At 40.8% G+C, this 27,091-nt stretch overlaps 1 protein-coding gene across 2 annotated transcripts; it reads right to left on the reverse strand.

Annotated features, from left to right (window-relative positions):
* Nucleotides 1–8,759: 8,759 nt before the first annotated feature.
* On the reverse strand, nucleotides 8,760–26,801 carry fam204a (family with sequence similarity 204 member A). 2 transcript variants are annotated; one of them, XM_086180406.1, is made up of 7 exons: nucleotides 26,422–26,801; nucleotides 26,112–26,196; nucleotides 25,610–25,640; nucleotides 25,377–25,479; nucleotides 22,995–23,084; nucleotides 8,995–9,104; nucleotides 8,760–8,866 (listed from the first exon to the last, which is right to left on the reverse strand). In XM_086180406.1, exons 1-7 carry the CDS (start codon nucleotides 26,644–26,646, stop codon nucleotides 8,815–8,817), a joined length of 696 nt encoding a protein of 231 aa, XP_086036532.1. In that variant the 5' UTR covers nucleotides 26,647–26,801; the 3' UTR covers nucleotides 8,760–8,814. The 2 variants fall into 2 exon arrangements, with proteins under 2 accessions (XP_086036532.1, XP_086036531.1); XM_086180405.1 differs by having other exon boundaries at nucleotides 25,377–25,482.
* Between the last annotated feature and the right edge of the window lie 290 nt (nucleotides 26,802–27,091).

Consider the following 27,091-nt stretch of genomic DNA (forward strand, 5'->3'; position numbering starts at 1 on the left):
AATACACTGATTTGGAAGTAAGATAGATGTGCTTACCAAGGTCAAGGAGGCTCCCCAGCGTAATTACAAGACTGGCAAACACAAAGGGCATTGTTATTGGACAAGTATAATGCTGCACATTAGCAGAGCAACACAGCTGTTTCTATCAGCGAACACTAGCTTGGGAAGACATAGGGCGGGCATCAATTTAGCCTACTTATCTAAAGTCTCTAATTACTTGGTTTATTTGATAAACAGAACAAGGAGAATCCTTAAATGATTCTGCAAGATCCAAAGGGGATTAATTTCTTACTCCTTGGAAAAAAAAAAGAAAAAAAAAAAACAAGTCACTGGTAGAATCCCTATTTTCGCTCTTTAATCACGCATTAATTAGGGCACCAGTTACACATTGGCATTTGGTGAGATTGCAGGAGAAAGAAAGGGCCTGCATTAGCCTCTCCAGAGGAGGAAGCGAGCACATCAGGCTAAAACAAAGACAACACAATCAGACAGAACAGCAGGAAGTGTGAGTTGGGGAAATGGGGATCTGAGCCTCTCAAGTCTGTTGCACACAAAACTCATCTTTCCTGAAGCAAAAGGGCCAGATTGGATACTCATGCGTGGACTTTGATATTTAATCCAAATGAAACATATTTTTGCATGCAACTAATTCAAAAAATAAAATAAAATCATCACGTTTGCTGCCAGATTCTCTCATATGCTTTTTGGTTTGATTGGAAATATGTTATGACAAATTCAATGTCAATGAAATCACAGCATACAGTTCTAATTAAGCCTGTCAAATCAACAACTGTATATTTTTAAAGCAACAATGAGAACGTGTGTTGTGAGGAGCTTATCTAGACATTACCTGGAGGAGCCGTATGTGAGAAGACAAATATCTGAATCACTCTGCATGTCACATGATGGTTCTGTCATGAGATTAACATGAAACTGGAAGAATGCAAATACCTGAGGGGGAAGATAAAGTAAGGCGTTACAGAGAAAATATAAAACGTGATTTTCCTTGGGATACCACAGGGACAATGTTTATCCATCCATCCATTTTTCTATACCGCTTATACGTCAAGGGTTGTGGGGGGGCAAGAGGCGGGGTTCACCCTGGACGAGTCACCAGTCTGTCGCAGGGCCACCAGGAGTAATTAGGGGTTCAGTATCTTGCTCAAGGATACTTGACCGGGGGAAGTGAGGATCAAACCAGCAACCCTTTGGTTGCTAGACCAAAGGGACTCTACCTCTGAGCCACACCACCCCTGACGAATGTCTATCACTTAGAAAATGACAAACACGTCATATTCTGTTGTTAGCATAGTGACTCAGTGTACGATAGTTACTACAGGCGTGAGATCTGAAATGTCCCGGAGCAAAACTCAGCATAACACCGCCCCTCAGTCACTGTACTTGCTAAACATTGTCATGGTCGAGGTGTTTCCTTGGGTCAGATGTGCTGCCAAGGCCACCTTTGCAGAAAGCTTGTCTGCGTCAAGACTTGGAAAAGTGTAACCACACTTGAGAAGGTTTCCAGTTCAACTTTACATCAGTAACTTCTCATGTGAGTTCTTTAACCAGCGTCGTTCAGGACTGTCTGAACTTTGGTTCTGACCCTCGTTCTCCCCAGGTTTGAGCTGAAACATCATGTCATTGACGGAGTGCATTGCGCGATGCGGAAGACAAGCACCTACGTATGCAGAAGTGCCTCAGCGCTTCCGTCTCGTCTGTCGATCGAAAACAAGGGCGTGATGCAACACTTCTGTGTTGCTGGATGACGAGGAGGGGCTGGTGAGATGTTGTCATGGATTGCAGGAAAATTATTTTTTTGGTTCCCGCTGCAAACTCAATTGGATTTTTTTTTTTCTCTTAAAATGCGATTCAAAATAAGGATTTTGAATGAGCACAGAACCCATTCCCAGTTGGTGGGAAGGGTCTATCAGGTACCAACATTTGGCGCCTATTAGGCTTAAATGTACCTATGTAATTTGGTCAGAGAAGAAGAGAATTTGGTAACCAGCCCAAGAGAAATCACAATGCTTAAAGTACATGTCTTCATTCACCATTTTTAGGTGGACTCCTTACCTACGACCACATGCAACACAATGAACAAACCAGCCTGTTTTGGAATCATTACACCCTCAGCCTGTTTTTTTTTTTATTATTATTTTTGCGAGCTTGAATAAAGAGGTAGCTTCTCAAGCAATCTCGGCCTTGTTTGTTTAAGGTAATTACTACTTGTCCTCCCATCCTGCCTGCCCAGATGATGCATGAAAATTACCATTCCCCTACTTCAATCAAAGCGGGTAAAAGAAAAGGGAGAAAGGGGGGAACAGAGGCGAGCAGATGGGAGAGGGTGGCGGTGAGAGAGGAACTCTGTGAGACACATAGAGCTCCCTCCCTGCATGACAAGAAAGGGCACTGTCTCTGATTAATTAGCTGGAGTTGGTAATCAGTTTAATAAGACTGGAGTTGATGGTGAGAGGTCCCCTTTGGCAGAGCCACGCTAAGCTTAGCACTCTGTTCAGGGCCCTCGCTCTCTCCCACCAAGTAAACACGCAGTGTCTATTTACATAAACAGTTGTTTCTTTTTAGTGGGGGCTAGTTTTCCTTCCAAACTGCCTGAAAGCCTAACACCACCGCTTAAGTCACTCCCAACAATGGTGCAGGGAATTGAAGACAAATTCATGAATTTTTCAACATATGAGAACTAATTAAATTGAGGCCTTTTTGAAATGAATATAGTGTGAGGTACTCACTCGCCCTACACACACAAAGAGGCTATAATTCAGTGATTGAATTCAGGCTTGATAGTATTCAGCCTTTTACCGTGGTGAGCTTTGCAGATGGCCAGGGTCCTTTTCATTCTTTTCTTTCTTAATGGCAAATCTCATTATGGCAGTTATCACTGTACGGAGAACAAGACGGCAACGCCGGACCACAAAGCCACACGCTGTAGAAATGTGGTACCTGAACATGATACTTTCTGTTAGGTTGCATCATGATGAGACATCGCATTCTCATTTTGTTTGGATGTTTAGTGGTTTATCTTTTGTAGTCACGGCTCAAATCGAACCCAATCAAATCAAACCTCTTAGCATGTATTTTACCACACTCATGTCTGAGCACCTTAGCTTAGCTGAGCTTAGCGTAACAACTGAAAGCAGGAGGAAACAGCCTGAGTCGGTGCGAAGGCGAATGCTTTAACTCCTCACAGACGGGACCTGGGACATCTGGAGCTCGAACTTTCTTGCGGTGCATCAACACGCCGCCCCTGCAAGGCTCATGGAGGAAGTTGGAGACAACATGAAGTTATTACACAAAGCTAAGCTAAACTCTGCCGTACCAATGTATGTAAAAATAATGATGGAAATCAACAGTATGATCTTAGTTTGCTTCTTACTGTCAAAACAGCTCATGACCTCACGCTATTAAATATGAAAAAAAAAAACTTTAACCAATTAATCAGCAACACCTAACTATTTTATGAAATCTTGAAATGTGTTATGGATATACTGTACTTGGTATGTTTTCCTGTTGAATGACCTTGATGATAACACAGAGCGTGTCTTCTCATGACCTTTTATGTGCATCCTGTCAGTACTGCAGGTTGCTCCAGCGCCAGACATCTGATCGACGCTATGAGGGGATTTTTTCTTCCTCTCCATTTCGACACTAATAACAGACAGTTTGGTATGCCTTTACTTCTTTCCTGTCTCAAGTTATTCTCTAAAATAGTTCATTACACTGCATAACTTCATGAGAAGATGTGTCTCACGAAATGAAACTATGTAAAAGTCTAGTTTAACTCTCTAAACTGTTGTCCCTGCTACACTTAAATTTAAGAAGCCGTGACTTCGAGAAGGCTGAAAACTGTTGTTGCAATCGTGTCCGAGCAGTTTCTGTCTAAAGAGGACGGAGCCTGAGATTAGAGCGCGCCACATCACCCTGCGGCGTTAATGATCGTCCACTGTTTCAACACAAAGAGAGCCGAGTAGCAGATAGAGCACAGACATAATTTAAGCTGCGCTAAGTGTTCCATTGTCATTCAAATGATAAATTATGCTTGGCAGAGGTTTTAGAGTCACTTTAACAAAGCGTTGCTATTGTTTGTGTGACACGAGGTTTTAAGGAGTCAGAATGAAGGGAATTACTTAGGAGAGTTTGAAGTTCCTTGGGGTTTGGACACAAATTGCTTCCCCGCTCATCTGGTCCGACTGTTGGACAAACCTCCAACATGGCGGCGCTGGCGCTCACAAAGGGTCGACAACAGTGTGTGAGTACAGAACTGGAATCCTGAAATGCTGTGCACTTTGAGTTTCCACTGAATGAGCTGTACTTAATGATAAATAACAAGTCAGCGGCAGTTTCTTTCCACTTCTAATCAAACCATCATTTGTAATTAGCTGCTCTACAGTAGGCGAGTGTTCCTCGTGTAGGAATAAATTGCCACACACGCCAGTCTTTCCTGGGACAAATCAAGGTAACGTTAATTACGCCATTAAATTCATTTGCTCAGTGTAAACCCCCTCCAGCCGCTCTACATCGGCTGTGTCCATTCTTCAGAGGGATCTCAGGTCTGCGTGTGAAAATAAAAAACGGGTCACTATCGACTGAAGACATGTTTACACACACTAATGGCGAGAGGCCTGATTGGCCAAATATCAGTTCGGAGCCTCATCCTCTTCTTCTTCTTCTTCTTCCTCTTCCTCAGGTACTTGGCACTGCTTCAGATGTGATTACCTCTGTGGGGACTGTTAAACGCTTCCATAAAGAAAAATGAAATATTCATTAACTTGGTTAATAATTCATTGAGATAAAATGCAATATGCCGTTTGCACAGTGAAGATGAATGCATAATGAGTGCATGCTCAGCATATGTGGAATGTTTTATTTCACGATAGCAAAGGAAAAAATTAATTGAAAGTTCATTTTTCTGTTCTGTAAGTTATTCTAAATGATAAAATAGATGCTTTTCAAGCACTTTCAGACGGAGAAACAATTAAAGGGCGTATAAGTAACCCCCATACAACACTATGGTTTTTAATTATGGAAGGAGTGCATTTAAACAGTCCTTATCAAATTGTAAATGTTTTGACCTAATTCCCACAGTTTGAGGAAACTGTTTGTACTTTGCTACTTCAAATTGGAACCATAACCTCTGCTTATCATGTGTCAGAAGCTCACAGAGTGAAACAGCGCATTCATAATTTCACATGAAGTTTTGTCATTACTGAAAATATCCAGTTGCTGCTCCAGATGTCACATCAAAAGTTCTGTTCTAGTGTTGAGAAGCACTGGTGTGTGTGTGTGTGTGTGTGTGTGTGTGTGTGTGTGTGTGTGTGTCAGTGTGTGTGTGTGTGTGTGTGTATTGCTTCAGCTAACACGGGAGCGGTAAAGTGTTCCCACACTGCCGCGCTGCTGTCTAAATACTGCTCATCCAAACACTGTCAAACTAATTTCCTCACATCATGCTGCTTCATTTTAGCTTTCAGATGATCAATTCTTCCTCTAATTATCAATTGTGACACCCGTAATTAGTAGGAGACTGTTGCACTGCATAAATGGCATGTCTTTTGTGTTATAATTCTGTGCATCTTGACAAACAGGACCCATTAAACAACCCTGTGGCCTTTCTCAAGAGCGATGATTACACTAATTAAAACTGCAAAACATTTGAGAGAGCTGCAGACGTGCCAGAATTAAACAGGTCATTAATCAGCCGGGGAAAATGTCAACATTTCACCGCCTGTCAATCCCACAGTACGTTGCTTTAAGAAAATAGAATCAAAAACACCTCATGTAGACAGCGCTCATGATATTATCCAAACAAGTAAAGTTTAATGAGTTGCTATGGTGGCCCCAAAGTGCAAAATATCTACTATTTATAATTCTAAAATAACATCACGAAAGACATTTCATGATTTGATGACCAATTTCCTCTTTTGATATGAATTTATTCACTTTTGGCACAAGTGGATGAAAATTGATGAAGGTCATGTGACCTCACAAAACATGTTTGTAGCATCTGATCAGAATTTGTCTACACAAACGTCTCAAAGGGTGAAATATTGGAACATCATCCTCGTTTTTTTTTTTTTTTTTTTGCAAAACACTTAACTGGCAAAAAGTTGGAATATACATCCTCTCAATATTTTAAATTATATTTTCTATCCCAGTGTTTTTTAGTTTATTTTCAGTGTAACACCTTTCATAAAACCACTGTCGTCTTTTCATGCTGTGTGTATCGTCTAATTTGTGAGTGTTTTTTCACTTACGGTGTAGCGCTGTCTGAATCATTTTTAATACTGATTGTTGACTTTTCTGGTTGGGTGTGAAGTTTTCTGATTGGTGTTGCATAGACGTTTTTTCTTCTCAGTCGCGGTGTGTCGTATGAGGTGACGGTTTGTAGGTGTTATCTGAAGTGTATTCCTTTCTATTGAAGATTTCCGTGTTTGTTCTACTGTACATGCGTCTTTCGGCCAGTGTAACGCGAGATAATATTTCATCTGAAAATTAAAAATCTTCAGTGCCCTTTAGGAGTTTTAATCTTAAATTTGTGAGAACGACTTCTTGAAACCTTCCTTCATACAGGATAAACATATAATGAGAGCGCGCTCTTTGTAAACAAATCCATGTAACAGGTTGATAGAATGCAATAATACATTTGGCAATAGGCAAATATAAACACACAATGGTTAGGAGGCGGTTTGAGCATCTGTATCTCAGCGATCTCTCCTGAGAGTTAATCCTCCTCCACCTGGTGATAGCAGCGAGTGATAGCGCTCACATCTCAACGCTAACATATGTTCGCTTTCATACCACAACAGCTTCCCAACCATTTAATGGGATTGCTGTTGTTTTTTTCTCTCTACCCCCCCCCCCCTCCCCATTTTACCCCACGCCACACAACAAACACTTTTCCTAGAAGAGGTTCGACATGTGCCCAAGGAATTTGTCTCCGCGTTTCACAACAAATCTGCCTAGGTCAGGGGCTAAGATTGGCCTCCAGTAACAGACTATTGAAAACAGCTCCTCAACATGACAAGAGGGGAAAGTGGATTTTCCAGCTTAAAAGCAGAATCATCTCTGCTCAAGGCATTATCCTGCGTTCAAAGAGATTAATAAAGTGAGATGCTATTGATAGGGCGCCGTACTGCTCTTGCATCATGTTCACTGACAACTCCTTGCTTTAGAAACCATCTTCATCGCTTTTACATATGGAAACACGCACACATGCTTTTTGACTTGCAGGTTCTTCCCTTGGGATGATAAATGCAGTATCTTCTTTTTCGTCGAGGTCTTCCTTCGCCGCTATCTCCCGCATCGAACAGATATCTCACTTTCACGTTGCTGTAAGTTATCCAGAACTTTTCTAAAACCCTAAAACCCAGCTTCCTCGTGTTAATGAAGCATCTCCCTCCTCAGTCTCCACATATTTTTTTTTCATAGCAGTCATCAAAGAGAAGAAATCCCATGTTGTACTTTGATGTGCTTAACACAGTTTTAACTCGTGTCTCATTACAGAGATAATTAATAGTTTAATTAGCACAAATACTCAGCGACTGACAGCGTCTCACACACACAGTCATGTGGTTCACTTGAATGTGAAATGATATAACCAGCATTATTTACTGAATCCAGCTGGCTTTTTTTTTTTCTCTTCCCAGCTGCCTGAGATGTTTTCTGTCATAATTGCTTATAAACTTTTCTTGCTGATGTTTTGTTAATTTTACCTCTTATGGATTCAGCCTACACAGCAAAGCTAGAAGACGACTCACCACCAGACAAAGTGGCCAAATATGTGCAATGCAAACAACTTACTGGATTCATTTGAATTCTCATTACCTTGAAGCGAGCAATCATTTTGAATTATGAATAAAACTGTGCTTTTTTTGGGGGGGGGGGGGGGGGGTTGCTGTTTGCAATTAACATTTCCTGGAATCAGAATGAGCGTTTAAGAAGTAGTTTCAGAGGCGAACGCCGCAGATCAAAGAAGATCAAAGCGACGGTGGGAGAAATCGAGCGCTTTAGACGAGTTTAGAGATGCTGAGGGGAGCTCATCACACAATGAGCGGCGAGTGTAGGCTTCCGGAGACGCGTGCCTGTTGTTGTTGGAGCTGAGAAACAATAGAGTGTCTCGCAGCATGGGCGAGGGCCAACAGCAAAGCCTCCGTTTCATGTCTCACATGCAGCCCCCCCCCCCCCCCCCCCCCACACACACACACACGTCCCCCCTCTGCCTGCTCAACTTCCAGTTTACGACTGCTCACAACAGTTTACAGCAGCCAAATTTCATTTTCTACTCACAAATCCTATCGCACATTATCCTGTACATTGCATTAGGGGCCTAATCTTTCCTTTCTCTTCCTCGGCAGAAGAAAGGAGCGCCTTCATGATTAACCCACTTTACAGCAATAAATAAACGCATCATCCAGTAATGTACACCAGATTTAATTTGAAGGCCAGAACGCTCCAATCACAGAAATGTAATGGAAAAATAACACAATGCAGACTCCAATGGGCGTCTTTGGAATTAATTTGAATGCTCTGTCATTTTTTCGCTCTCTTGTACTCTCTGGATGGATTTTCAGCCAACTGACTGTGTGACAACCCCCCACCACACACACACACACACACACACACACACACACACACACACACACACACACACACACACACACACACACACACACACACACACACACACACACAGCCCCTCTGCTGGTGTTAACTCTTTAAAATAAAAAGAAAACAAAACCCATTTAGGCTACCATGAAAAAAGAAACAAGTTTTATTAAAGGAAACCTTTCTCCTGCTTGCTCGTCACATGTAGCCCATGTTGCTTTTGGTTTCCCAACGTTTCTTTGCCTCGAATCTGCAAGAAGGACAAACATTATATTAAAACTTCAATCTCTGGATGAGAAAAAGCCCAGCTAATTCATGCTTCAACAGCTAACTCCGCTTGACACCCCAGCAGCCATGATGGCGGAGACACTGACGCACCCCCAGGCTATTTGCTTCTTCCTCTTCTGCACAGCCCTCAAAGCGTCCTCTTCCTGTTTGCGCTGCACAAAGTCACGGCAATCGGCGGCTTCAGCGATTTTCACAGCCAGCTGTTTGGAGGCAGACGGAGGAGAGGCCCATTAGAGAATGGAAATAAGTCTTTGGCAGGAAAAAAAAAAAGGAAAGCTTTCTAACTAATGTGTCAGTACAGCTTCTCGTCACAAGTGTCTGCTGCGCTCTGCCACACTGCGGCAGAGTGCGGGACGGATGCGTTACACCAAGAAATCTGAACTTTTATGAAATCCTAACACTGATACTGATTAAAGCTGTCAACCTGATGAGGAATCTTAGACTTCACACAGCACTCAACATACTGCCACACAAAATCCATATATTTTCAGTTGCTGAAGTTCAATAGTTTTTATTCTTTTAAAATTCTTCAATAGTTTACTTTTGGTCTCAAGACATCTGGTGGTGAAGTTCTTCCAGAGGGCAGAAACATTTGAATCATTGCAACAAACGGACGTTTCCTAAACCGAGCTGCAATGACTAGATTGATGATCACTGGAAAGTCATGTTTTCTTTCTTTGACTGATCCATCATTTTAATTAAAAAAAAACTGATCCCAGCATCTCAAATGTGAATATCTTTGATCATAAATCAGTTCATCTTACAAAATACATGTCACGTGAGCCATTTTACTGCCAAAATGATGACTTGAGATGATTAGGAAGACACTGAGTGCAAAATTCTGGGCCGATATCGATGTTCACTAATATAGTCTGGGTTTTTTTTTTTGGTTTGTGTTGTTTTTGTTGATCTTTCTTCCCCATTTGTACTGGGACAACAACAACAACGGACAAAAATAACCATTTCTTCTCACAGCAACACAAAGAAACTGTGAACGCCATCTTATCTGACGACAGCTGATGGTTCTCAGCCAGGCGAAAATCGTCTGACGATATGTTGGTGTGCCGCTACGGGATACATCTCTAGGTCAGTCATCAGTTAAAGAGAAAACACAAAGTATACGTACATATACACATTTATGCCCCAGCTGTATGTATGTCTATGTGTGTATAAGTACTATAACTGTGTGTTCATGTGTATGTTAGTGTGTGTGTGTGGGGTTCTGCTCCTGAGCTCCATAAATTCCAAGATATTGTCATTATTCTAATAATATTGTATATTGCTTTTTTAAGAAGTCCCATTTTAAGGCTTCTTTTCACATTGATCGCTTCTTTTTTTCCTCTTAAAATAACAATTAAACAACTGCAATAACAAAAACAAAACATAAACCAAAAAACGTGGAAAAAAAAAAGAAAAAAAATATAGCAAAGAGACTTTTCTGTTTGGAATAGTAGCCGCAGCCCCTGCAACCAGAAGTGAAGAGAATGACCGTGACTGCAAGAAGCAAACACACAAATCCCAGGGAAGACATGTGTGTATTGTGAAGCAGAATAATCCCAATAACCCCTGTCATACACACACACACACACACACACACACACACACACACACACACACACACACACACGTGCAGGAAACAAAGGGAGAAATCCTGCCTCTTCCATCACTCCTGAGATAGGTTTATTACTCAAGCAAAGGCAAACTTTGATAAACAACTTGGAACAATTTCACCGAACCTTTGGGTAATTCTCTGGAATATTCCAAGCACAATCAGAAGGGAAGAAAGTCTTAAGGTAATGAAGAAATGTGCCACCACTGCGCCACTTAAAAAAAAAAAAAGGAAAAAAAAAAAGACCTGCTGGAAAAAAAAAATGTTTCAATTATAATTAAGTGGGATAAACTTTATTAGAAAGACTGAAACTAAAATATCTCCTAATGCATGCTGGGATTAAGCAGGTCAGAGCGAGCAGGCAGGAAAAATTAAACTCTAAAGGCTTTTTATCACCATATTTCAGGAACCAAGGGTGTAAAATGTTCTAATTTGGGATACATTAAAAGCCATAAAGGTCTTTCAAAAAGATTAATGGTACTTTGCTTGGATTTAAGATAAGGGCTTCGGCTGGCTGCAAGTGCTGGGCTCCGGCTGGGCCCTCAAGGCATTCATCTATACAGTCACTGGAAGATTTGCCAAAGCGTCTGTATAACCTGCAGCGTACATACTATGACAGTTCTTTGCCATTTTATAGCTTTTAAATTCCTCAAATCATGTTTTCTACCCTTGAAGAGAGTTATGACGAGTGATTGCTTTTACTTCCGCAGTAGATTTGCGAGCAGATGATACCACACCGGGGCTTTTCCCTGCTCCTTGTTGGGCTGGTGGAGGTGCTTCTGAGCACGGCCAGATTATAAAGCAGATGTTTATTAAATTGTTGACAAATCCAAGAACAGCTCGCTGGCTAAGATGCCTCATTCATTGGGAAGATCAAATGAAGCAGCATGATGCTAAATGGGTTCATTTAGAGAGCCACAAACAGAGATTTCTCCCTTTTTTCCCCTCACAAGGATTACCCACATTAGCCTGCTTTCCTGTGACAAGCAAAAGGTCTCCAAAGCACCTAAACATTCCAAAACCAAAATTAAAAAGCGACTTCCATACCCTTCATTTCATATCATGCTCTTTTCTATACTTAAAGCAATAAATGTCTTTAATTTTTTTTTTCTTTTTCATTTTTCTTTTTTTTATCGGTCTACAATCCCCGATTGTCTTTACTGGGGCTCAACATTAATGTCAACCAAGTTACCTAGGAGACAGAACAGATCAAAGAGACAAAAAAAAAAAAAAAAAACCTCAAATGTCTGATTAATCAAGCCTGCAAACAGCTTATTTCCTTTAGCCTGCATGCAAGTATGAAAATGAGATTCCGAGAGCAGTACATTGTGCAGATTTGTTCATTCTTATCTGAACAAAGCCAGCGGCAGCTTATTTCATGGATCACTGGCACTGTCAGCGCTGTGGCGCCGAGCAGGTGACGGCTCCTCTTTCTGTGGCGAGAACAAAATTAGCAAAAAGTCGGCACAAATTAGCCTCTCATATTTTCAGTAATATGACATTATTTTTCATTTACTTTTTTGATCCACTTTTCAGGATTTTTCCTCACCCCCTTCCTCCCCCTCCCTGTGCATCTTAGTGCCAAATCCTTTCACATCAGAGGCTGCTGGAAAATAAGAATGGAAGTACAAAGCTGGGATAAAGGCAGGAGACAAGGAACCTCCTGCATTCTTTGTTTATGTGGCAATTCTTCCCACTGCACATATTAATATACAATTATATGTCCATCACAGTTGTGTTGCTGGGCTTGTTCCTCTCTCTTGTGTGGCCTGAGCACAGCCCTGTGAAAATAAGATTTATTCTGAGGATTAATACTATGACCTTTGGTGCATCTGAATACAAAAAAAAAAAAAAAAATCATTGTGCACAATGCTGGCGCCGCAGCAGCAGCAGCAGCAGCAGCAGCGGCGGCAGCGGCAGCGGCGGCGGCGGCGGCAGCAGCAGCTTAAGGCCACTAGGAGGGTTAAGTCAATAGTACCGTTTTCTGTTCATTCATGTTTGGGTCGTCATGGAGATTCAAGTGGAGACCTAAACACGGGGCCTCAATGCTAGTTAAAAAAAAAAAAAAGACACGGCTGCTGTCTAACAGGAGACGAACCTTCTTACAGTTGCTACTGCATCCTTTCAGGTGTTTGATGAATGCATGAAGCATTAGGACGTCTACCAGCAGAGCAGGGTTCACAAAACACTGACGCTATTAAACAGCGTTGAAAGACAATAGCTGAATTAAAGATGAGAAGAAAAAAAAACGCCTCTCCATGTGGATAAAGTTTTAAAGCCCCTATTAACAATATGAAATAAATGATGGCTTTAAGGAAGAAATGGCCTTAAAGCCATTCATAAATTTCCTATCCAGGAAGCCTCTTCCAATTAAAACGTGTGAGAGGTGGATTAACAAGGGCTATATGGCTTTGCCTCGCTAAATCACCTCCCCGAGCTGCTCTGCTGCATTTGACGTGTAAACGATTAATGACCAGCCTAATTCCCTTATCACACTACCTTAATGCCTAAATAATGTGGCCTTAGTCAACTTTGGCAAGGAGGGCTATATAAGAAAGGAATGAATATCAGATTAGGCAGCTCGCATGGTATTTCAGCATAATTTCTCAGGGCTGAGGCGGAGGGGGAAGAAAAGTGTGTTTCTGGCTGCAAAGCTCCAGTGTTGAGGCAACATCGGAGAGGTCAAGAGGTCAAGAGATCAATCAACACCACCCATGACGTATGACAAAGAAAGGCTACGGGGTTTTACTCGGTTGATCTGTTTGAAATCTCAAAAAGACAATAAAGCGAAGTAACCAATGAAATCTGGACAATAGATGTGATGTGTGCACACGGAGTTTGTCAAAAAGAACGATCCTGCAATGCAATAATGTCAAATACAAAAACTGATCGACAAGCAGGCTTTAACCCTAATATATACGATAAAATACTTCGCATCAAGCGCCGTTTCTGTATACTAGAATGAAACAAAGTAGGGCGATGACAGCTCTTCATTTGGGAATATTTTACATTCAAATGTAATGCCGCTACAGAAATATTTGCACTTTTTGGATGTTATATAACATAACTGACGTTCCTCCAGATATTAAACATAAGATAAACCGCAAGTCCCTCGTTGTTCCACCATTTTAGCAAATAATTCCGAAATTCGCCACTAGAGGTTCATTCCCATTGCTCCTGGTTTTCATGACAGCGCTGCGGCTTCTACTCATATTCAAACTCATTCAATCGCTTGCGTTTTACGGCCCTGTGTTTTCAATCTACATCACCCATCTTAACATCGGGGATTTAGAAGCACCTAAGTTGGTCTGATTGTCAAAATACTTGATCAGCTGTAGAGGAAATATTGAGCAATTATTTATCATCCTTTTTTTATGTAAATGTACAAAACCCTACTGCGAAAAAGTAATTTATCTCAAGCCAAGTTGCCGAGCTGAAAATATCAAATACAGCAAAAGCTATACTCAAGTATTTGTGAGAAAAATCCATCCATCCATCCAGTTTCTATACCGCTTGTCTGTTCTGGGTCACAGGGGGGTGGGGGTGGAGCCTATCCCAGCTGACATTGGGGTTCACCCTGGACGGGTCACCAGTCCATCAGGAGCAATTAGGGGTTCAGTATCTTGCTCAAGGATACTTGGACATGGTCACCAGGGGAAGTGAGGCTCGAACCAGGAACCCTTCGGTTGCTAGAGGGCCACGCTACCTCTGAGCCATGCCGCCCCTTTTGAGAAAAATATACTCAGAAAAATATACATAAATTCCATATATTTTGGGATTATTTACAAAGGAGGATTTGTAATGGTCTCAGATTTAGAAGTGTAGAAACAAAGGGACAACCTCGTTCTTTATCAAGGCTGAAGTTACATTTACCCTTTGCAACTGCACTTCGGATGTAAAAATTCAAAATATTTATACATAAAAATGTGCGTGGGTGCAAAATTTGTGTGTGTGGACATACACAAATGATATCATGAGAACTATTTGTCCTGATGGAGGAAGACATCCACTGTTGTACTCAGTGGGAACGGCGCTAATTTGTGTCTATTTCATAAAACGTCAAATGTAACAGCAATATCAAAATTAAACTGCGCCATTAATTCCATGACAATGCTAAGTCCAAATGTACTTCCCAAGCTTGTGTGTTCCCACATCGTTCCCTCGAAAGTTTATCAGTCTTTCATGGGGCAGCCTCATAAGAGCTTTTTGTAATCTTGCCACTACTTTGACAAACAGAATTACACGGCGAGCAGAAAGAAAAGAACTCCAGGGAAAGCGCAGGAGAACGGCTACGTCTCCGTTTTCTCTTCTGGTAATCTGATGCTAGATACACATGACATGGCTTCTTTAGGGAGCAGACAAAAAAAAAAAATCTCTCAAAGTTGACTTGCTTTGTGCACATTCCATTATCTTGCCTCTTCTGAGTAGGGTAGGCTTATTAGCAAGCTTTGAACTCACACTTACAATAATATGCCATCAACAGTTTTATAAGCTAATTAGAAAAAAACAGTTTAATTAACGAGTGACTGGCAATAAAAATGGCAATCATGAAAAAAGAAACCAAGGGTGCTAAGCTTCCACTACCACCAATTAAGGCCTAATTACAAACAAATTATATATGTGTTTTGCTGTGGGCTTCAATTTAAAAAATGGCTTTAATTAAAAGAGAAAACATGCTAATTAATTAAACAGCACACAAATCTACATTGAAAAGTATGCTTTGTCTATCAAGTAATTAATGAAATACAATAATCCAAATGAGATTCCCAGGCATTTGATAAAAGCTTAGTACCCATTTCAAAATCCATTTCAAAATTAATGGGCGAAAATTTAATGTGAGTCATCCAGAGATACAATAAAAGTTCATTCGGTGATAAATTGCTTATGCTGAAGGAAAAAAGAACAAAGAGGAGAGTTTAGTTAAACTCTCTGCGTGGGGGCCCGGGGGGCTCGCAGGGGAGACAGAGTCAGCCTCACACTCTGATATGGGGTGGGGAAAGTCAGAATCTGATAAAGCCCACTTTCCACAAAAGCACTGCTCATTAATTTTTTGATTACAAACATGGGCACGGCGGAGAGAAGGTGGTTGGGGGGAAGAATGGATGTAAATATGATGAAACAGTCTTAGTTCAGCTCTTTGTTTCAACTAAGACGCCATGCCTCCTCTGACAACATGTCACGCCACCTTTGCGTCACAGTTCTCAAGTCGGGCTTTCCGACGGCTGCATTTCAAGGACAGTGGGTTTTCCTTGCAGCTGCGCTGATGACTGAAATCTGAGCTGAGCCATAATGAGAGATTTTATAACCGCGCTCAAACGCTACAATAACTGCTCTGCTAATGCAGAGTTCTAGGGTTAATTATGGTAAACTGGGCGATATCGAAATGAATAGGTAGTTTCATACGATTTCAACTGATCAAGTTAAGGTCATCCGGAGAGCAGCAGCAGGCCACTGGCTGGATCAACTTGACACAAATATTGTTAAGCCACCAGGAAAGAACACAAGTTTGTACCAACACACTGACATTGATACAATTCAATTTAAAGACCCCTCCCCCCCAAAAAAAGCAAAAAGTTACACCTCTGAAATGATTCAAAGATTTCTAGCCATAATTTTCCTTAAGCTGATATTTAAAAGTGATGTGACAGAAATTCACCAGGCCAGGTATGTTGAATGTTACACATCTGTTGAAATAGGCGATTTTACTGCACATAAACACTCTCAGTGATCGGCGCTGCAAGGTTCAAGAGGATGAAAAGTAATTTGACTGTTATGCCTGGTTTATGCTTCTGCGTCGCGGCGTCAGCGTAGAGTCCCCTACGCAGTCATTGAGCATTCGAAGTTCTGCGTCAAGGGAATGCGTTGCTCTGCAATTCACTGCCGAGCCGCTAGGAGGTGTGGCTGTGTCTTTGTATGGTTTCAGGGGGGCTCTTGTCGGATTCCAAAACAAAACTATTTACAACATAAAGTCCAGTGCTTTTCTTTGAACGACTGTTTGCTTTCATGAATCAAACTATAAACTTTGAACATTACAAACATGACTTCTTGTGGCCATTTTCTCCCGGAGACGCACATATTTGTCATTCTTGAGGTTCTTCCACCTCTTCATGCATTCGGCAACCTTCTCTGAGCAGACCAATCACAGTCCTTGACGTTCACGTCACGACGCGTCGACGCGACGCGTAGTCAGGATTTTTTGGAGGTGCACGACAGGCTTTGGTGTAGGGTCCGCGTAGGGGTCTGCGTCGATGACGCAGAAGCATAAACCAGGCTTTAAGTTTTTATTGCAGTGAGATGCTTTTACAGCCCACCCACCACTGGGGCAGCACGAGTTTGGAAAAAATGAGTCGAGGTGGGAAGATGACATCGACACTGACACTGATATTGCTTGTCACTTTAACTCTGAGCCAGCAATTGTTTGTGTGTTGTACTGTCGAGTTATTCTCTTCTCAGTTTCAACATATATCTAACGTCAGAGGACTGTGGGTTAAAAAACACGAGTAAAGTTTGAAGAGCTTCTTGCATGAACTTGATGTTATGTATCAACGTGAGGAATAAACCTGACCTGGAAATTACCAAGAATATTAAGTTTCTATGTGGAGTACTACATGGACATTTCCCACCTACTGTAAATCAAACCGATTCCAACAACGTGATCAAAGTTACACTGATATTGACTTGATAGTAAAAAAATTTAAAAAAAAATGCAGTCTTTACTCTACCATGTGGGGTTTCTAATATTTACAGGGACACCTCTTCGGCCACTTCATATTTTTCGCATTCTTTAGCTCCCGGTAGTCATAATATGAACTCAACACCTATTGAAAGAGACTGAAGAGAGTTTCTGTTTTGAAGTGGTAATGCCGCTCTAATAGCTGTGATGAGTGCTATGGGGGAAATGTAAGCTCTAACGTGGTGTGACACTCTTTTGTCATGAAATATAGCCTCTTACTCTATAGAAAGTACAGCTCCTCAACATTTCAAAAGACCACGGCTGCACTGTTTTATAAAGACAAGAAACAGCAGAGGAGTAATTATTTATTGCAGGGATAATGTTGAATGAAATACTATAACAAAGGGGTTGATTAGTGTGACAAAGAATATTGTACAGTAGCCGAGTATAAAGCCGGCAAAGCAGGTGCCGAGCCTTGCTGAGTCTATATTGTTTTTAAGTGGGTCAAGGTAAAACCACTAATATATCTATCTCTCTAAAAATGGCATCGCCATGGTGCTGCCTTATTTGTGGTAACGTCGATATCCACAAAAAAACAGATTCCACAGAATTAGTGCTTCTAGATTTCCAGTCATACCTCTGATTTTGGGTTCTTTTTGCCTCTATTCATAATCAGGGTCGTCCCTAGAACTCGCCCTACTTGGCTTATGTGTGTAAAAAAACAACAACAACAACAACAAAAGAACAAATTAAATCTGTCGTTGTAGCGTGTTACACTTTGCTTTTGATTGAGATCAGAAAAAAAATCTTTCAGTGTCCATCATAAGCGATCCAGTATAACAGTATATATAACAGCACCTTATCCGATCAAGGGGTGATCACTGTATTGTTCCACAGGGATCACTCTAAGGACCCTTACTTTTCCAATTTATTTGTAATAATTTCTGCAGATGAAGGTGAGCCCTTTGTATGAATAGACAATTTGGCTTTGTTATTTAATTTAGCTTGGTAAAGAAAGCAATATGAAACTGAGTACACGACTTGTGGACAATACACTTTAACTGCACTGGAGAAAGAATCACATTGTCCTTAATTCTTGCCATGGAGTCAAGATGAATGGAAATACGTCCGTATAATCCTTGAGTGAGTTCCTTTTTAATAACGGACATGAAATTTCTACGCAAAAAAAACAGACTGCACATGCAGTCGTTTTCTCTTTAAAAAGCAAACATCCTATTTGTTGACTGCATCCAACAGGATGTGACAGTACAGCTCAATAAACCACTGCATTCAAGAATATAACACTGAAATGAAGGTTATTGACTGATTCCAAAACTACTTATAGGTGTAACTTTTAAGAGTTCATCAGACAGAACTGTTAGCGCTGTCATAATTTAGATAGGGGATTCATTTGTATCCAAGACTGTTTCATGTGTTGGCCCTCAGACACTTTATGAAACTGTGTCTTACGTGTAAGTCTTTTTTAAGGAAAGTGCTTGTGCTTTGTGCTTCTGCATATGCAGGTCTCATGTTGGATTAGATTTGCGTTGGTTTTTTTTTTTTCCTTCTGTCAGTGTGTGAATATTGTGAAAAGCATGTTATGTGTATACTGTTAATGAATTAACTGAAACTGAACTAATTGTAAATCATATATTACTAACCTCCCTGTAGGTCACACTACTCTCGAGATGACATAAAAAGCCCCACAGTGCTTTGCGGCGCTGATGCGTTATCAACTTTCTGCACTGGCTCATTTAGCAAGAATTGCTGCGAAATCAATCTGTCAAATATGAGCAGCTGGATGCTATCATCATCTCCTGACGAAGCTTTTGGCCCTTTATACTGTATGTGTCAGTCACTCAATGTTATGCTAATTACAGAATTAATTAGCCCATATGCAACTTGCAGCAGTGTCAAATAATGTGCATTTATCAAAGGATGGAGACCCAGTCCTCTTAATTGGAGGACTTGCACCTTTTAATCTACTGAACTACTGGAACTACTTTAGAGAGAAGGAGCTTTTCACGTTATTTTGTGTCTTCTATGGCTTGTGAAAAGGAGTATTAACATGCTGAGGAGGATCCACAGACATCTTTATGAGAAAAGAAACCCTATCTGCACAGTTTAAAGGAATGCATTAGGGAGCTTTGTCTAAGCAACGTAGACATTAATAATATTTTGTTACCTAAAAGGGGATGTGATTTCTTTACTCCGTCTTCGGGGGTGTTAATACTTTCACTTAAATACAGAGCATGTCTTCATGAATTCATCTAAAACAAAGACTTATGGCCTCGGGAAATTTTAAAACTGTAACGAGAATAAAAACCTCAACTGGCAATATCCGACTCAGAAGTTTGACAGATGAAAGAGCACATATCCTGGAATTTGTAAGCAGCCTTCAAAGCAGGTTTTTCACCAAATTGTTTTAATGTTCAGATTAAAAAGAATGAAGTAGAGCCAATGAAAATCATTAATTGATTTGAGAGAGCTCAAAACAGCAGAAACAAACATTTTTGTCTCATAAAAGGGGCGAAGCTGACAGCAAGCGTTCCATCTTCCCTCCATTTCCCTTTGCTTTGAGGAGATAAGTAGGAAACCGTTAGATTGAGGATGAATATACACAGAAATATTGTCATCCAACATGTAGCAGCGGTTTCTTTACAAAACAATGCCTAGAGGGACAAACAGGCCTCTTTAGTTCTTCACAGCTGTCGAAATGCTTTTGCATTTTTTGCAAAGAAAACCTGTTCTTATTGTTTCTATGAAAAGCCTGCCACAATCTTGTCGTGGTGTTATGACCGTAAACAAATTAAACATCTAAGCCATTCCGTACCAAATGAGCCACTCAATTATAACCCTGAAATTGATTCTGGCCACAGCTGGGATTATTGATCCTCTAAATGTTTGTCACAGTGCTCCTGTCAAAAGTGAACAGGAGTGCTGTATACAAACATGCTGGTCTTAATGCAATCTGCATTACAGGCTGCGTCATTTAAGATATAGCATAATCCTTTCCAACTGATTCAGAATCCTTCAAACTTTTGGTGTTAAGCACTTCTTTTCATCCTTCCCCTATATTTCAGCACTCCCTTTCTTTGGATTGGGAAGTGAATGATGTAGAACTGTATGTCACTTAGGTTTCAGGGATTTCAGAATGGTCAATTCACTACTCTAGTAAAATGAAGTTATCACTGCTAAACAATGAGTGGTGGACGCCAGACTGCTGTCACGTCCCATCACGGTTCTGGCAAAATGCAAGACAGGTGCCAGGGAGGCGAGAACCTCGGCTCAGGCTAAAACCAATCCACTGGCGCTCTAAGAGGCTTTCTGAAAGAACGGCACAGGTGCCACTCACAAGAGCTTTCATTTAACTCCCTCATATTTGACCACTCTGTTGTGTGTCTATTACACACTGGAGATAGTGGGGCCATGCATGTAATCGCAATTCAATGAAGAGTACTGCTGATTTTTTGGGGGAGGGAGGGGGGGCTCTACTTATTCATTCAAGAGGGGTTCTGGACAGAGCTTTGACAAAAAATCTTATACAAACATACATTGGTCAGTGTAACACCATTGCTTAGCATAAAAACTAGAAACAGAGACAAACCCTCTAGCCTAGCTTTGGTGAAAGAAATCTAACCCGCCATAAAAATGAAGAATTGTTGTTTTTCTAGTTTAGCTTTGTACATTTGATAAAATGTGATTTATATATATATACCATAGCATTTTAATCAGAGAGCTTCAGATGAGCTGGTTGGAAGAATTGTTTTCCCTCTATGGAGCCAGATACGGGAAGCTAAGGAGGTCAGCTGCTGGCTTAAAGAATTTCTCAAACTTTTCAAATACATATCCCTTACCACTGCACACCTTTTTAAAACTTGGGTAAACCCTCTAATCAAAGCAGAATGATCCTGTTCTCTTTGTGAGTTGGTGATGTTGCCTTTCTCTTTTTCTTTTTATGGTGTCTGACAAACACGGTCACCACACCGGAAAGAAGTGGACTGAGTCGTCAAAACAGCAGCAGAGTGCAGTATCTCGGGATTGTAAAGCTTGTGGTCGCTGTAGTAAAAGCAGCATGGAGGACAGTGACGGTGTTTCGGTCATATTTCCAGCTTCTGTCTGATTTTCACACAGCAGATTGACAACGTTCTAGCTCCCTTGCGTCAACACAGATGGCTTGAATTTATGGCTGAGATAATGTGAGGTCACGGAGGATAGTAGCGGGGACTAGCTCTCATTCCTCCACCTATATTGTTATTAGCACAGCTTCAACCACTCGTTGTATGTGGGTCTGAGATTGGCGGCGCCGGTGGATGGTCAAAAATGACTGCATTCACCCATCTTTTGTGTTCTCATCGATGCCGATCAGAGCCGAAGCTGATAAATACTCTGTGTCTACTGCAGAATCATTTGATCAGGAAATTAGTGTGGATTAAAGCTGCTCCCACTGGAGACAAAAGACGAGTGTACGCAGGTTTTTGGGCCAGCAGGATTCAGGTTTAAGTTGGGCGTTTTCACACCAGCATGCCATCTTGGTCGAAGTCAGAAAACGCCAGCAATATTTTATCAGCTTGAAGCCAACAGGTACCTACTACTAACAACGACAAACAGTCCAAAATGTCAGTGTGCAAAACCTCAAACACACAGCCCAGTATAATCCACGTCTTCCTCATCCAGCCATATGCTCAACACTCCACAAACACTCTGATTTGATCTAAAAATAAGCAACACGGAGCACTAACGGTTCAGAGCAACAGTGAACGAACACGTACAAGCATAACCAGCTGGAGCATTCAGTTGAAATCAGTCAACTTCACACACAAAGTATGCAGGGGGGAAAAGTGTCTTTGGGAGTTCAAGACACCCAGCTGTGAGTACTTGAAAGGCAAATTAAACGTTTTGGGTGAAGTAGTGCTCCTAAGCTTCAATTTTAGACATGAGTGGGGTGTCCGTGTTGATGTCAAGCTAAAGCTAATGAACGATGAGGATGGTTTTCAGAGACAACAGCGCAAAAGCAGCATTTTCTATAGCTCTCTATTCTATTCCTCTAATGGGGAATCATGATTCCTTGGAGAGTGGGTTAAAATAATTAAAACTTTCGGTCATAACATGAACGTTGTGTAAAATTGCAGGTAACATGAAAAGAAACACTTTAAATGGGAATTGAGAATCAGGGGAAAATAGTTTCATAAACAGCTGCCTGCTCACCTTGCAAGTGCATCCCAAGAGCAGAGCTGGGCTGCATGTTTTGCTGCTATTACAAAATTAAAAAAAAAAAAAAAAATCTTATGGGACGCTGTAAGCAACATGCATCATGAAACAAAGAAGTTTAACTTTGATGCTCAATGCACGGCGAGTCCCCCTGTAGAAAAGAACCACCGTGGCTGTGTGTCTTTTTAAACACAATTATATGTGTGTGGGCTACATTTTATGCTAAATTACTTTCAAACCACTTGATCCTTGATGCCTGCCAAGGCGGTTAGTTACAAAACTTCAGGCACTGCATTTAGGGACATGTACACTTCAAAGGTATGAAACTCTTACCTGGAGAATGATTTAAGAGTTGGCTTGAAAGCAATGTACCCTTCATTAAAAAGCAGAGCCAAAAGTCCTTTAACACTGCAGCACTTCAAAACTAAGGGGAGGGCTTTCCATTAACTCAATGGAAAAAGGGCTGCAGGACTGAATGGTGGGTGTCTGCGTGTGTTTATGTTCCTCTATGTCTTTGCAGCAGAAATGGCCACGGATCCATTAGCCTGATTTGTCACAGAGGGAGCACCCCAAAGATCTCTTATCAGCACAACGTACCTCTCGAGTGGCGAGTCTGTCGCTCATCTCCTCCGCCTTTGCAATGTCCCCTTCAGCTATGGCCCTCTCTATGCTCTTTTCTAGGCCGGACTGCAGAAGAAGGAAAAAAGAAAAAAAAAAATCTTTTTTTTTTTTAAATAAGGGTAGAGAGAAAAAAAAAAATCAAAGAGTAACTTCAAAAGTCCCCAGGGCCTTATTTTTAATATGATTGCTATTACTACAAATATGTAGATTTCCCTTCACAAATGAAACCCTTTTTGATTGGATATTAGTGGGCAAATCTTAGAAATGCTACAGGAGATTACCAAACATAAATGTGACTCTTTAATTACACATTTCCATTACGGGCCTAAGCAGAGGAGTGTGCAGAGAAGCCCCCGGTTACTGATGGCAAGGCAGTTCTGCTGTGATGAGCCTATCTGAGGAAGAGGAGCACTAGATTTCTTTGGCTCCAAAATTTCATCATGTTCGAAGAAAACACACTTGAGAGAGGCAGTAATTATGAATGAGTTTCCTCTGATGTATTGTTTGAGAATCTCTACAAGTATGAAAACAAATCCTCAAACATAAAAACACAGAATTAGTACGTTTGTTAAAAGGATCTGTTGTTCAGCCTAAAACATTTGCCTTCCCATTATTCTTGTTGCCGGAGTTTGACTTCTTAGTACAGTTCAGTTATTCTGCACTGGTGTAACATGTCAATTATCATCACATTTTAGAGGATGTCAAACCATTTCATGTTCTGGATCCCCAAGTTGGCTCTATGAAGCCACGGACCCTTATTTGAAGTTATTTTCCTCAATAGCGACCTAGCTTTGGCAGGTCGATGTTCAGACACCTGATTTGAAATGGTTTACTTGTAGAAAGCTGAGCAGCAAACAACAGTTAATAGAAAGAAAATTAATTTCCATCAAGCTTTTTTCAAGCAAAAATTTCAAACACATTCTAGACTCAGACAAAGAATTAACTGGTTTTTGTAATTTATGAAGTTCTTTGGGTTTTGGACGGTTGAATAATCAAAAGACGGCATCTGAAAAGTCTCTTTCGGAAATTAACATGACCGAACGATTCATCAATTAATCAATAACAGAAACTCCAGATGAATATATAATGACAATGATTGTTAATCGAGGCGCTTGTTGTAATCCTAGGTTTTCTTTTGCGAATTTTTTTTATTTTGATCATCTCTGTCCTTGTTTGCCAGTTCGTCTATATTTTATATTAATTTTGTTCTTCCAGAAAATTCCCTTGTTTTTAAAGTCCATGGTTTATTTGGTGAGAAATTAGAAGAAAAAAAAACAAAACATTTAAGTGAGGAGCTTTTTTTTCCAATGGCATCAAAGCTGTATTGAAATTATTCCTTGTTTTGTGGAGGACCCTCTAAAAGACCTTCAAGGTCCTCTGGAGGTACCCGAACCCCATTTTGACAACCCTCGTCATTACTGAAACTCAAACTGACAGACCATCACCCCCATCCTCTGTTAGGAATTGCCATTTGAGGTCACTGGAAAAAAAAAATGCTGTTAGCAGATAATGAAAAAATATTTCTACGTTGTTGCAGCTTTTTCGTGGAGTGATTATGTGCCCGAATTTCAAGAAATACGATCTATTAATTACAAGGAACTGCATTTGAGGAATGAAGGACCCCCTCATTATGTTGATGTAACAAGTTTGCTTTTATTCAGCTTATTAATCATTTCTGTATCCTTTCATAGTTGCCCTCGTCAAAATGAGGCTCAGTAAAATCTCAATTTTATGCTGCTTTGAGAAAAATTATATACAAAATACTCCAAGATAATCATTAAAAGGATTTCAAATTGAAATGAGAGCGGTACCCATTCACTGGGTCAGCTAGAATGTTCATCAAGCTTGCACTTATTTTGCTTCATTGGCAATTTGCATGCTTTTGCATTAAAATGTCAAACAGTGTGAGAAAAACAGAAACGAAGGAAAGTTCAGTTGGAATTTTTTCACGATTTCCACCGAGGTAGGAGACTGTTTGTCACCTCACTGATGATTTAAACATTCCAGCTACATTACCAGAGTCTGGAGCTGCTACCTTTCTTTTTCTGCCATGCAAAATTTAAGTTTTTATGAGGATTTGTTCCGAAGAAAAAACCTACATCTCACTTTAATCTCAGCCACACAAGAAAGGCGAGTCCCCCTAATCTTATCACTAAATGTAGCTGAACATAATCCCTAATATTCTTCTCAATGTCAGGTTGAGTTACCATGAGGATTCTTCTAATCCAGATGTCATATCACATAAAACAATGAAAGGATACAGTGGCATGGAAGCACAAAGGATGGTGTTAGCAACTGCTCCGACAGACACAGTATTAAACCTCAGCAGATAAGATGGAAGGCAGGAGGCTTTGTTACCTTCGGAGGGGGGTTGGAACATGCAGGGGGATGAAATCGATCATTTACACCAAAATACTGCTTAAGCCCGTCCCAGCGCTTCTCCCGCTCCTCCTGACGCTCTCTGCTGACAGAAAAAAAATGTTCATCCTACCACTGAAATCAGGGTTACATGCGTGAGGACATTTTTCAAACTGACTGAAGTAGCTGTTCAAATGAACGACTGTAGAGGGAAAACTGGAACATTTTGGTACCTGGTCTCTGCTTGTTCCTCACTTTCTGGTCCTGTTTTGGCACAACAGATAAAGTTAAAGGCTTGTGGGACTCTTTAATACAAATAAGCATCACCTGAAGAAAAGTCTTCAAATATTTATGGTCATGGGGTGATCTTGGTGGATCTTTGGGTAACAGTTGCTCTGCTTATTGCATACAAACTAACGGTCTAGACCAGAGCTGCCCAATGCTGGGCCCATGAGCCAAATTTGGTCATCTATAAGGTTCAGTTTGGTTTGCCAGATGAATGAATTGAAAATAAATCTTCAATTTAAATATTGGTTTGGCAGAAGTTAAAATAGAAAACAGTAACAGACGGATAAACGACACACTAACAACACCTTATGTGTTAGCTTTGCCACAATAAAGTTTCAGTTTTTCAGGCCATCCAAGTAAAAGTTTGGGCCTCTCTGTCTGGTCGAGACATTCTGTGTTGGGATCTACTTGGTTTATCTCCTCCAAATTCTGTATTGTCACTATCACCTTTCTTGTGCCGTCTTCTTTTCCTTCTTCGAGGGACCCCAAACATCTTTATTTCTTCTTTCTTCTTCTTTAAGTCACTGAATTTCTTAAATCATACACACACACACACACAAACACACACACACACAAAAGGAGAGACTATTATCAAGAGCTCCACAACCGCAGAGGTATCGTACATTTATTGTATAATGAAAGATTAATGATAAAGCTTCAGTAGGTGCCACTGATGTAAGTTAAGTCAACACACAACCATAGCTAGCATATAGCTCATATGTTGCTTCTTTAAGGTTAGCATACCAAGACAACATACTTGCCACATTTCCCGGGATATTCCAGGCAGGCTACATGTCGGAGTTGACTGTGTCTCCACAACTGAGCCATGGTTTTCCCCGTCAGAGCTCAACTTTTCAGCGGAGCTCTCACGCTTTTTACTGCCTTTCTCCTCTTCTTCAACATCCCTCTCCTGCTCATCTCCCTCCTCATCTGGACTGAGGTCGTCTTCTGTTAAACCCTTAGGCAGGAGTCCACTGTACATTCCGACTTTACAAATACTTCAAATTCATTAATTTACATGTTTAATCTTTTTTTTTTTAAGGCTGGAAACGGATCGAAATTACGATAAATTATGACAGACTACGACATCGGTCTTGGTCGGCGCGTTGGAGCAACTCTCATTTCCGGGTAAACACGGTGACGTCTCCAGTAAGAAAGTGCGGATTGGCTGAGAGCCGGTGGCGCTGAACTCAACACCCAATCAAACTTGTTCTTACAACATCAGCACAAGAAAGAGAGAACAGCTGTTATTGGCTGATACTGTCAACATCGTTTGATGTTTCATTTGGGTTCTCAAGGCGAGCAGAGGAACGTTCCCAGCTAAAAGTGGAGGCTGGGACAACTTTAGGAAGCTATAGTTAGCCTCTGCAGTGAAGGGAAGTGAAGAGCAGGCGTTTTCGGAGCACTTCTAATTGAGGTGAGGCAGG

Source organism: Aulostomus chinensis, chromosome 16 (assembly GCF_037954235.1).
Source record: "Aulostomus chinensis isolate RoL2024-O1b breed Wild chromosome 16, RoL_Achi_v1.0, whole genome shotgun sequence".
NCBI lineage: Eukaryota > Metazoa > Chordata > Actinopteri > Syngnathiformes > Aulostomidae > Aulostomus > Aulostomus chinensis.

Excerpts from the sequence above, each read along its gene's own strand:
- fam204a (XM_086180405.1), bottom strand. The coding sequence starts at position 26,646 with ATGTACAGTGGACTCCTGCCTAAGGGTTTAACAGAAGACGACCTCAGT. Across the intron at positions 23,085-25,376 it reads GTTCCAACCCCCCTCCGAAG|TCCGGCCTAGAAAAGAGCAT; the intron begins GTAACAAAGCCT and ends CTTCTTCTGCAG. Across the intron at positions 8,867-8,994 it reads AAGAAGCAAATAGCCTGGGG|ATTCGAGGCAAAGAAACGTT; the intron begins GTGCGTCAGTGT and ends TCCTTCTTGCAG.